The 12872-nt window shown below is 45.9% G+C and overlaps 1 protein-coding gene across 6 annotated transcripts in view; it reads right to left on the bottom strand.

The window, feature by feature from the left end:
- The window catches only part of LOC110501734 (leucine-rich repeat and calponin homology domain-containing protein 1), a 103038-nt gene that overhangs the window by 26247 nt on the left and 63919 nt on the right, over window positions 1-12872 (bottom strand). For 4 of the 6 annotated variants that reach the window (XM_021579485.2, XM_021579487.2, XM_021579482.2 and 1 more), the window contains exons 7-14: window positions 12320-12407; window positions 11553-11658; window positions 6233-6363; window positions 4222-4289; window positions 3509-3589; window positions 2618-2695; window positions 2487-2529; window positions 424-540 (exon numbers count right to left, since the gene is read on the bottom strand). In XM_021579485.2, the coding sequence (XP_021435160.1) occupies window positions 424-540; window positions 2487-2529; window positions 2618-2695; window positions 3509-3589; window positions 4222-4289; window positions 6233-6363; window positions 11553-11658; window positions 12320-12407 (712 nt within the window). The remainder of the gene's footprint in view (window positions 1-423; window positions 541-2486; window positions 2530-2617; window positions 2696-3508; window positions 3590-4221; window positions 4290-6232; window positions 6364-11552; window positions 11659-12319; window positions 12408-12872) is intronic. The other 2 variants (XM_021579484.2, XM_021579486.2) reach the window with 1 other exon arrangement.

Here is a 12872-nt window from a genome sequence, read left to right as displayed (position 1 = left end):
ACCGACACACAGGTCTAAAAGGTAATGGGTTGGCTAGCTAGGTAACAGGATAGAGGTCACACCAGCACACCTACTGGTCACATAGTGCTGAATCCTAACTTGATGCAAGTAAACGGTCATGCAATCTTGCATTGAAGTCAATGACATATTTTTGCAGAAACTCAATTACGCACGGATCTTGAGTTAGGATTCAACCTCTAATGCACTTAACCACATATCTAGGATGAGCTTACCCCTACTGTAGCCCTCTTTGGAACTGTAACACTTCACACAAAAACTGACTTGGGACCAGTGGTCAAGGGCATTAGTGACCACACACAAACACACACACACACACCGACACTAGATGAGGGGAGTCAGAGGAAGGGATTGGCTGGTAAGCCTGAGGGGGCGTGGCCACCCATGGCTTGTTACTAGGGTTACCTGGTTGGACATATGTGTCTCATATTGTTGGTATGCAAGCTGGGCCTCCAGCCTGGCCCTCTCTAGAATCAACTCTCGTTTCTTCTGGAACTCAAAGCCTCCATCGGGAGTGTCCCACTAGATAGAACATACCAACCAGTGGAACTTATTTGTACATCTACCACACCAATTCAATCTTTACTTCCAGAAAGAATTATACTCTACAAAGGAGACAAGCTTACACTCTAATACAGCTCCAAAACAACATTCACCACAACTCAAATAAGTTATACTACAAACAAGTCATCTTAACAATATCCAACTACCAACGAGCAGCAGAGCTATATTACAGCAGGAATAGGACGTGCATTGCTGCTTGCTCAGGGAGGGAGACTAAACACACACCAACTCAGGAGAGGGGTTTTAGTCTGTAACACAGATGCTGATATATTTTAGTTTGACACCGTCAGACACACCCAGATGGGGCACATACTCACACAATGGTCATAGTCAGAGGTCATGCAGTATAGGTCTAAAATATATATATATTTTTAAGAATCCTTATCAAGCTACACACAATACCCCATAATGACGACGCGAATACAGAATAAATTATTGCAAATAAAATAAAATAAACAGAAATACCTTATTTACATAAGTATTCAGACCCTTTGCTATGAGACTCAAAATTGAGCTCAGGTGCATCTGTTTCCATTGATCATCCTTGAGATTTTTCTACAACTTTATTAGAGTCCACCTGTGGTAAATGGACTTGATTTGGAAAGGCACACACCTTTCTATATAAAAGGTCCCACAGTTGACAGTGCATGTCAGAGCAAAAACCAAGCCATGAGGTCGAAGGAATTGTCCGTAAAGCTCCGAAACAGGATTATGTCGAGGCACAGATCTGGGGAAGGGTACCAAAAAATGTCTGCACCAAAAACCCAGGGGCCTCCATCATTCTTAAATGGAAGAAGTTTGGAACCACCAAGACTCTTCCTAGAGCTGTCCACCGGGCCAAACTGAGCAATCGGGGGAGAAGGGCCTTGGTCAGGGAGTTACCAAAAACCCGATGGTCTCTCTGACAGAGCTCCAGAGTTCCTCTGTGGAGATGGGAGAACCTTCCAGAAGGACAACCATCTCTGCAGCACTCCACCAATCTGGCCTTTATGGAAGTGTGGCCAGACGGAAGCCACTCCTCAGTAAAAGGACTCTCAGACCATGAGAGGCAAAATTCTCTGGTCTGATGAAACCAAGATTGAACTCTTTGGCCAAGTGCCACGTCTGGAGGAAACCTGGCACCATCCCTACGGTGAAGCATGGTGGTGGCAGCATCATGCTGTGGGGATGTTTTTCAGCGGAAGGGACTGTGAGACTAGTCAGGATCGAGAGAAAGATGAACAGAGCAAAGTACAGAGAGATCCTTGATGAAAACCTGCTCCAAGGCGCTCAGGACCTCCAACTGGGCCAAAGGTTCACCTTTCAACAGGACAACGACCCAAAGCACACAGCCAAGACAACGTAGGAGTGGCTTGAGTGGCCCAGCCAGAGCCCGGACATGAACCCAATCTAACATCTCTGGAGAGACCTGAAAATAGCTGTGCAGCGACGCTCCCCATCCAACCTGACAGACCTTGACAGGACCTGCAGAGAGCAATGGGAGAAACTCCCCAAATACAGGTGTGCCAAGCTTGTTACGTCATACCCAAGAAGACTCAAGATTGTAATCACTGCCAAAGGTGCTTAAACGATGTACAGAGTAAACGGTCTGAATACCTATGTAAATGTGATATTTATGTTATTTATTTTTACTACATTTGCTGACATTTCTAAAAATGTGTTTTTGTTTTGTCATTATGGGGTATTGTGATGTCATTATGGGGTATTGTGATATCATTATGGGGTATTGTGATATCATTATGGGGTATTGCGTGTAGATTGATGAGGGGGAAACAACAATTTAATCCATTTCAGAATAAGGCTGTAACATAACAAAATTTGGAAAAAGTCAAGGGGTCTGAATACTTTCCTAATGCATTGAAGGTGTGTACATTATGCAGTAAAACCAAATATGCGAGTCTCACCTTGGGTGTGGTTTGTTCTTCACTGCCGTCACTGTCTTGGCCACTGTAGTGAGAAAGAGAGGGACAGAGAGAGAGTAAGAAATAACGCATGTGTGCACGCAATGCGCACATACACAGACACACAGTCTTACTTGAGAGAGTCTTCCACCATGACCATCTCAACAGGGTAAAGCTGAACTCCAGATAGGTCCTCTGTTTCCATACTCACTCTGAGAGCAGAGAGAGTAGAAAGAGTGAGAAAGAAAGAGCCAGACAGAGAGTAGGGAGGTCAGACAACTACACAGATCCTCACAGCTCAATGCCCAACGAGTGTCTTTTACCTCCAGTGAGCCAGCCCTGGAGTCATTCCAGTCCCTGTACTGAACTATATGTTCACAGAACCAGGTAAGACAGCCAAATGCCTTATTATTGCTACCATATACATGTTGCAGAGCAGGAGGGAGCAGCATGCGGTACAGTGTGTGTGACAATGAGTGGGCTCTGACTCAACAACAAAAAAATACACAAAGACATCGTGGTAGCTACAATGACAACATTCTGATATGGCCAAGTGGGACATTTCACCCACAATTCCTCACAACATTGACCTGAAATATGGTTAGAGGATGCATGGTGGATAATATATTCTGCAGAGTTAGTGTTGGGCTGTGTGGGAGATTTTGACTGCCTCTTTCTGCATAATATGACAATCAGCCATCTGTTGGGTTTGGGGATTTACTTGTTTAGGTCAGAAATGTAACCTCTGACTCATTAGGGACAACAGTACTCCAAAGTTTACAATGCAACTTTCCAATGTTACTTCACATAGAGATCTGCTTATGACGATAACAATCCTTAAGATGATCATGGCAATGACCAATTTCACCTTGAAAATGATCCTGAACATGCTGATAACAATGATTATTAAATAAGGCCAGCATTTTATGCCAGCATGATAGTGAAAGTGAGAAACGTGTAATAGTATTATAACCAGCTATAACCAGAAATAACCAGCATTATAACAGAATCGTAACAGAGCCCACCTGTTAGGGTCTTGTAGTAGCTCTACAGCCTCCTTCAGCTGGTTGATCATGGCAATGTGCGTTCCTTCTGTGACCTTTGACCTACGGGAAAGGAAACAGGAAGTGAGTCATCTTGTTTACAATTCAGAACTGTGTTTCATCAATAAAAAATGCTTTTGAATACATCATGCATAAAAAAAAAATTGAAATGCTAACCTAATGTCGCCCTGGTATAGATAAAGGCACAAACAATACACGTGGTGTGATATGTAGCAGAACACACATAGCTTTGCTGTGGCAAGAAAATAGTATGGTGACAGTTTGTTTAAATAAAGAGCATATTTCTCAATCCCAAGCCTCTTTTTGGGCCACATTCTCCTGTTCGACAGTGTGTGGGTCTCTATCTTTCACCTAAGAAAACAACAACAACAGTATAGAAGAGCCAAAAACAACTTAGGAGGAGCACAGCTTCTCAAAAGTCACCAAAGACGTTTCAAAACTAGCCAACAGTAAAGAGCTGACAGTGTACATCAATCAACTTTAATACAGATGGGCAAAGAGTACTGCCCATAGAAGCATACAGTATAAAGAGGAAAAACATCTTATAGCACAGAGAGCGATAGAGACTGATAGAGGGGACAGAAAGAGACACACAGAGACACACCCACTACAGTGGACAGAGAGAGGGAGGAGAAAAAGACAGATGAACGACGGATGGATGGAGGGATACTCACGTCTGTTCAGAGGCCCAGTGTGTGTCTTCCTCTATCCTGAGGGGCTCGTCGTAGTCTGGCGTCCGTCCCTGCACGAGCAGGAACACACACATACACACCGAGTTACACATACGCGTGCGCGCGCGACATCAGCACCAGCTGCAGTCAAGTCACATGATCCAGAGAACAAGCCATCGATTGGCTGCAGTTCACTTTCCTAGTGAGTGAGAGTGTATTAGCAGGCCAGTGTGCCTCCCTCCCTTCAAGATCTGCTGACACACTCCACATGGGGTTGGATATTATACCACCCTGACTTTCACTGTCACACACACATGGGGCAGCAGGGGAGGGAGAGGGGGAGAGAGAAAGAGAGACAAGGAGAGATAGAGAGGGATAGGCCTAAACATCAGCACCACAGGTAACTTCCATAAAGCTGTGACCGATCTGAGACAAGGCAAGAAGGGCCTTCTACGCCATTAAAAGGAACGTACATTTTTACATCCCAATTAGGATCTGGCTAAAAATACTGCAATCAGTTATAGAACCCATTGCCCTTTATGGTTGTGAGGTCTGGGGTCTGCTCACCAACCAAAAATTCACAAAATGGGACAAATACCAAACAGGCTGTGAATGTAGAATTCTGTAACAAAAATCCTCAAAATAAAACACCAAAAAATGCATGTAGAGCAGAATACCCGCTAATTATAAACCATTCCATAGCAGAGCCATCACCTACAGGAGAAGAGTCCCCTAAGCAAGCTGGTCCTGGGGCTCTGTTCACAAACACAAACAGACTCCACAGAGCCCCAGGACAGCAACACAATTAAACCCAACCAAATCATGAGAAAACAAAAAGATAATTACTTGACACATTGGAAAGAATTGACCCTAAAAACAGAGCAAACTAGAATGCTATTTGGCCCTAAACAGAGAGTACACAGTGGCAGAATACCTGACCACTGGGACGGACTTAAAACTAAGGAACGCTTTGACTATGTACAGACTCAGTGAAATTAGTCTTGCCATTGAGAGAGGCCACCATAGGCAGACCTGGTTCTCAAGAAAAGACAGGCTATGTGCACACTGCCCACAAATTGAGGTAGAAACTGAGCTGCACTTCCTTAACCTCCTGCCAAATGTTTGACCATAAAGAAACATATTTCCCTCAGATTACAAAGAATTTGAGAACAAATCCAATTTTGATAAACTCCCATATGTACTGTATTAGGTGAAATACCAGCGTGCCATCACAGCAGCAATAGTTGTGACCTGTTGCCACAAGAAAAGGGAAACCAGTGAAGAAAACCATTGTAAATACAACCCATATTTATGTTTATTATTTTCCCTTTTGTACTTTAACTATCTACACATCAGTACAACACTGTATATAGACATAATATGACATTTGAAATTCCTTTGGAACTTTTGGGAGTGTAATGTTTACTTTTCATTTCTGATTGTTCATTTCTACTTTTGTTTATTATCTATTTTACTTGATTTGGTAAATGTAAACATATGTTTCCCATACCAATAAAGCCCTTTGAATTAAATTGAATTGATAGACAGGCAGAGAATAAAAGAGGGAGAATGGGTTATCCTGGGCTACTCTGGCATAGAATTCCCCTTTTCCTTTTGTTAAAAACACAAACTCTTTCATTATTTACAGCACAGCCATTTCCCTAGGAATCTTTCACAATACAGACAGCCTTAATGGATGTTATACTGTAATGTATAACAGGGTGCATTATTCTCTTAGTAACAGCTCCAGAGTCAGCCGAGACAGCACCTTTTTTTTCCAAGAGTGTAGCTATCTAGAACCTAAAAGGTTTCTTCGGATGTCCCCATAGGAGAACATTTGAAGAACCATTTTTGGTTCCAGGTTGAACTCAGAAAGATCAGTTATTAAAGGCATTATTAACCCTAAATGTCCAAATGGGTGAATTCAGCACGTTGCTCGCCTAAGTCACTTTAAACCAAGTCTTTCAGTGAGCGAGTGAGTGAGACAGAGAGACAAAGAGAGAGAGGCCCTTGCCTTGATGTAGCTGCGGAAGCGGTTGCTGAGAGCAGAAGAGGAGTCTCTGTAGCCTAACTGTTCCTTCAGGTCTTTCAGGGCCTCTGTTGGGCTTTCCTCTATCAGTTGCACCCCGTCCCCGTGGGGGTCCGCTACAGGGGGGCAGACATTAAGGTCAGAAGTTAGAGGTCAGGTCAGAGAATGTCACATTTCAAAGGCATTTACTGTATGGAGACACAGTAGCATATATACGATGACCAATTCCAATATTGTGTTTGATCGCTTGTTTGTGGGATTTGGTTAGAACAACATTACAACCTCTGTGCTCTATATAAAATTATAAACTGGGTGGTTCGAGACCTGAATGCTGATTGGCTGAAATCCGAGGAAATACCATGGGTATGACAAAAAAAATCAGTTTTTTTTTACTGCTCTAATTACGTTGCTAACCAGTTTGTAATAGAAATAAAGCAACTTGGGAGTTTGTGGTGCATGGCTACTCCATGTTGCGCCATGCATAAGAACAGCCCGTAGCCATGGTACACTACATTCCCAAAAGTATGTGGACACCTGCTCGTCGAACATCTCATTTCAAAATCATGGTCATTAATATGGAGTTGGTCCCCTTATTGCTGCTATAACAGCCTCCACTCTTCTGGGAAGACTTTCCACTAGATGTTGGAACATTGCTGCGGGGACTTGCTTCCATTCAGCCACAAGAGCATTAGTGAGGTCGGGCCCTGATGTTGGGCAATTAGGCCTGGCTCACAGTTGGCATTCCAATTCATCCCACGGGGACATTGTCATGCTGAAACGGAAAGGGCCTTCCCCAAACTGTTGCCACAAAGTTAGAAGCACAGAATCGTCTAGAATGTCATTGATATAGATATCCCTATAGATATCCCTTCACTGGAACTAAGGGGCCTAGCCCGAACCATGAAAAACAGCCCCAGACCATTATTCCTCCTCCACCAAACTTCACTATTGGCACTATGCATTTGGGCAGGTAGCGTTTTCCGCCAAACCCAGATTCGTCCGTCGGACTGCCAGATGGTGAAGCACGATTCATCACTCCAGAGAATGCATTTTCACTACTACAGAGTCCAATGGCGGTGAGCTTTACACCATCCAGCCGACGCTTGGCATTCCACATGGTGATCTACCTTAGGATTGTGTGCGACTGCTCGACCACGGAAATCCATTTCATGAAGCTTCCGCCAAACATTTATTGTGCTGACGTATACCACAAAACCCCCAAGGTTCTTTATTTGAGCTGTTCTTTCCATAATATGGATTTGGTATTTACCAAATAAGGTTATCTTCTGTATACCACCCCTATCTTGTCACAACAAAACTGATTGGCTCAAAAGCATCAAGAAGGAAAGAAATTCCACAAATTAACTTTTAACAAGGCACACCTGTTAATTGAAATGCATTCCAGGTGACTACCTCATGAAGCTGGTTGAGAGAATGCCAAGAGTGTGCAAAGTTATCATCAAGGCAAAGGTTGGCTACTTTGAAGAATCTCAAATATATGTTGATTTGTTTAGTTTATTTTATTTATTTAACCGGGCAAGTCAGTTAAGAACAAATGATTATTTACAATGATGGCCTAGGAACAGTTTAACTCTTGTTTGGTTACTACATGATTCCATATTATTGTTATTTCATAGTTTTGATGTCTTCACTATTATTCTATAATGTAAAAATAAAGAAAAACCCTGGAATGAGTAGGTGTGTCCAAACTTTTGACTGGTACTGTATATCATTTTTTTGTTGTCTTTTTTTATCATTTGGGTTTATCAGAGTTCTGCTGTAGGATTTAACTCATGGTCTAGAAACCTACAGAGAGAATCTGCACAATCTCCCTCTATTTTCTGCTGCCTCTCTGCCACTCACTCTCTGCCTCTCACTCTCTGCCTCTCACTCTCTGCCTCTCACTCTCTGCCTCTCACTCTCTGCCTCTCACTCTCTGCCACTGCCTCTCACTCTCTGCCACTCTGCCTCTCACTCTCTGCCACTCTGCCTCTCACTCTCTGCCACTCTGCCTCTCACTCTCTGCCACTCTGCCTCTCACTCTCTGCCTCTCACTCTCTGCCTCTCACTCTCTGCCTCTCACTCTCTGCCTCTCACTCTCTGCCACTCTGCCTCTCACTCTCTGCCACTCTGCCTCTGCCTCTGCCTCTCTGCCACTCTGCCTCTCACTCTCTGCCTCTCTGCCTCTCACTCTCTGCCACTGCCTCTCTGCCACTCTCTCTCTGCCACTCTGCCTCTCTGCCTCTCCCTCTCTGCCACTGCCTCTCTGCCACTCTCTCTCTGCCACTCTGCCTCTCTGCCTCTCACTCTCTGCCACTCCCTCTCTGCCACTCTGCCTCTGCCTCTCTGCCTCTCACTCTCTGCCACTCCCTCTCTGCCACTCTGCCTCTGCCTCTCTGCCTCTGCCTCTCTGCCACTCTGCCTCTCACTCTCTGCCACTCTGCCTCTCACTCTCTGCCACTCCCTCTCTGCCACTGCCTCTCTGCCACTCTCTCTCTGCCACTCTGCCTCTCTGCCTCTCACTCTCTGCCACTCCCTCTCTGCCACTCTGCCTCTGCCTCTCTGCCACTCTGCCTCTCACTCTCTGCCACTCTGCCTCTCACTCTCTGCCACTCTGCCTCTCACTCTCTGCCACTCTGCCTCTCACTCTCTGCCTCTCACTCTCTGCCTCTCACTCTCTGCCACTCTGCCTCTCACTCTCTGCCACTCTGCCTCTCACTCTCTGCCACTCTGCCTCTCACTCTCTGCCACTCTGCCTCTGCCTCTCTGCCACTCTGCCTCTCACTCTCTGCCTCTCACTCTCTGCCACTCCCTCTCTGCCACTCTGCCTCTGCCTCTCTGCCACTCTCTCTCTGCCACTCTGCCTCTCTGCCTCTCACTCTCTGCCACTCCCTCTCTGCCACTCTGCCTCTGCCTCTCTGCCACTCTGCCTCTCTGCCTCTCACTCTCTGCCACTCCCTCTCTACCACTCTGCCTCTGCCTCTCTGCCACTCTGCCTCTCACTCTCTGCCACTCTGCCTCTCTGCCACTCTGCCTCTCTGCCTCTCACTCTCTGCCTCTCACTCTCTGCCTCTCACTCTCTGCCTCTCACTCTCTGCCTCTCACTCTCTGCCTCTCACTCTCTGCCTCTCACTCTCTGCCTCTCACTCTCTGCCTCTCTGCCACTCTGCCTCTCACTCTCTGCCACTCTGCCTCTCACTCTCTGCCACTCTGCCTCTCTGCCTCTCACTCTCTGCCACTCCCTCTCTGCCACTCACTCTCTGCCACTCTGCCTCTCACTCTCTGCCACTCTGCCTCTCTGCCTCTCACTCTCTGCCACTCCCTCTCTGCCACTCCCTCTCTGCCACTCTGCCTCTGCCTCTCTGCCACTCTGCCTCTCACTCTCTGCCACTCTGCCTCTCACTCTCTGCCTCTCACTCTCTGCCACTCTGCCTCTCTGCCACTCTGCCTCTCACTCTCTGCCTCTCACTCTCTGCCTCTCACTCTCTGCCTCTCACTCTCTGCCACTCTGCCTCTCACTCTCTGCCTCTCACTCTCTGCCTCTCACTCTCTGCCTCTCACTCTCTGCCTCTCACTCTCTGCCTCTCACTCTCTGCCTCTCTGCCACTCTGCCTCTCACTCTCTGCCACTCTGCCTCTCACTCTCTGCCACTCTGCCTCTCACTCTCTGCCACTCTGCCTCTCTGCCTCTCACTCTCTGCCACTCCCTCTCTGCCACTCTGCCTCTCTGCCTCTCACTCTCTGCCACTCTGCCTCTCACTCTCTGCCACTCTGCCTCTCACTCTCTGCCACTCTGCCTCTCACTCTCTGCCTGCCACTCTCTGACATGATTGAGATAGTTCGAGGTGGTCTATTAATAACCATTCTTCTGGTCTGGGAGTGAAGGTCTATAGAGAATCCATCTGAGCTCTGCTAATATAACAGCCCAGATACTCTGACAGCTCTGGATAGAGGTAGCTGTATTCTGCTGTCCACTACTTTATTTTACAGTATGGATGAATCCAACCTTTTTGTATCAGGCCCTTGTCTTCCAATCCATTAGAGGATTTAGGGACTAAAAGGTGACGAACCCCAACTCCTCTTATCTAAGTCAGTCTGATTTAGCCTGCCGTTTAACACACACATTGTGATATTCTTACGACATACTCCACCTTCACTTTCAACGCCATTCCCACCCAGTCTGAGGCCCGCCAGCCTATCAGTGACCCACCCCAGACTACTCCCTGGGTGTGCTGACATAGCCTTACTGGTGTATATCTTTATTCCCTGTCCCCACCACACACACTCCTCAGAGTTTAGCCAGAGTCAACACTCCCCCAGAGCTCCCTCCATCCCTTTCAAAAACAACAATAAGGAAAAACAACCCACTGAGCCACATAGAGAGACACCATGAAGGATCCGGAAACATCTCTTTTATCCCACTTCCTCTCTTTAGCGCAACAGTGACCATGTTTCTATCCTCTGTTTCCTCTGGTGGCAGATAGGGACATAAACCAGAGGCCTCTCTACAGAATCTGTCTGGGCTGTGTTACTGTGTTATCCCAACCTGACGATGTCTGGCATCCGGAGAGACAGAAATTGTGCCTCACACACAGGTAGCCCTGCTGGCTGTCCCCTTCTCCCATTCAGGAGGGTCTGTTATCAGGGCTGGACGGTTACTCATTGACAAGCTGGGGTTGAGATATCCACACTGAGTGTCTAGTCATATGTTGGACTAGGAATCATTCAGTGGTTACTTGGTTACTTTCATTTTGTGCACATCTATCAGTTACAAATACATGTCAGTACATACAACAAGTAGGTCACGTGGGAGAGGCTTTGTGCTGTGAGGTGTTGCTTTATTTGTTTTTTGAAACCAGGTTTGCTGTTCACTTGTGATTTATGAGATGGAAGGGAATTCCATGCACTCATGGCTCTGTATATTACTGTACATTTTCATGAATTTGTTCTGGACCCCTGGTGGCATGTCTGGTGGGGTAAGTGTGTGTGTCAGTACTTTGTGTAAGTTGACTATGCAAACAATTTGGAATTTCCAACACATTAATGTTTCTTAGAAAAACAAGAAGTGACGCAGTCAAGTCTCCCCTCAACTCTCAGCCATATTAGCCCTCTGATTACAATGAACAGCAAGACATGCCACTCTGTTCTGGGCCAGCTGCAGCTTAACTAGCTCTTTCTTTGCAGCACTTGACCATATGACTGGACAATAATCAAGATAAGATAAAGCTAGAGCTTGCAGGACTTGCTTTGTGGAGTGTGGTGTCAAAAAAGTGTGTGTTCGTGGGTTGGGGGGGGGGGGGGGTTACCTGTTAGAGTGCTGATGTGTTCGCTGGAGTCGTCTTTGCTTAGCCCCTCCTCCTCTGTGATGTGGGACATGGGGACATTGAGACTCAAGCTGTCCTCATCTGAAGGCTGAAACATCCACACAGCTCAGTTACCAGAAACACTAGCAAACATTTCTGTTCCAGAAACCAAATCAAAGCATCTCTACAACTGCTACAGCACAACCGTACGTATTTCATTCAGAATAAGCCAAATGTTTCAGCTACAAAAAAAGATTTCAGACATCAAAGTGCAACTTACTGCTGAACAGACACTCATAATTGCGTTCTCTTCAACAACACACCCCAAACGCATCGTTCTAGAGAACTGTCGTGTCATACCTGACAATATCCATCTTATTCATTACTTTGATCACCACAAAACACAGTGATGTCATGGTGAACATGCGTATATGAAAAAAAAAAAAAAAAAAAACGAACAAATGATAGAAAGATATCCGGCTGTGGCTGTGGGCTCAACTGAGTCCAGAACGGCTTTGAAGATCTGGTGACTATTCAACATCACTAGGCAGATGTTCTTTCTTGTATAACTTTACATTAATGTCCATTTCTAAACATTCAACTTATGACGCAAAACAAAAAAAAACAATATTTTTTTGTTTGAGAATGCATACTGTAGAATACACAATGCATATGTTACACACATACAGTATATGCATGCATGAGTGTAAGCGTGTGCATGCATGCAAGTGAACACATACACACAAACACAAACACCCCCTTCATCCTACCTCGGTGGCAGACAGTCTCTTGTCCCCGTTGTCGCTGCCAACTCCTGAGTCAGTGTCCTGTTTCTTATTCTGGTCAATGTCCTCCGTGCTGAGAAGAGAGGGGTGAGGGGTGAGAGAGAAGGATTATGGGACGGTCAGGGTTAGGAGGTAAAAAGGCACGCGGAGGAGAGAGGAAAGAGGAGAAAATGACAGATAGCGGCGTCTAATCGCTCCGATCACACAGACACAGCAGGACTGTCACTCTCTCTTTTTCTCTCGCTCTCTCTCACACACACTCAGATGCTCTCATAAACTCTCTCTCACACACACACACGGAAGCTACCTTCAAGGGAAGTGATCTACTAACGGAGTCTCCAGACAAATGAACGGTGATGTGGTCTGAGATACACTTCTCACACACACAAATGCACGCACACACACACACAGATGCACGCACACACACACACACACACACTCCCACACGTCTCGTTGTTTCTAGGCCACCTACATTTGCATCCCTAGGGAGCATGTTCACTGATCACTGTGAAGCATATGGCATATCTGTCCTTATCTT

Source organism: Oncorhynchus mykiss, chromosome 22 (genome assembly GCF_013265735.2).
Source record: "Oncorhynchus mykiss isolate Arlee chromosome 22, USDA_OmykA_1.1, whole genome shotgun sequence".
In the NCBI taxonomy this organism is placed as follows: Eukaryota; Metazoa; Chordata; class Actinopteri; order Salmoniformes; family Salmonidae; genus Oncorhynchus; species Oncorhynchus mykiss.
This window is presented reverse-complemented; position numbering and strand designations above follow the sequence as displayed.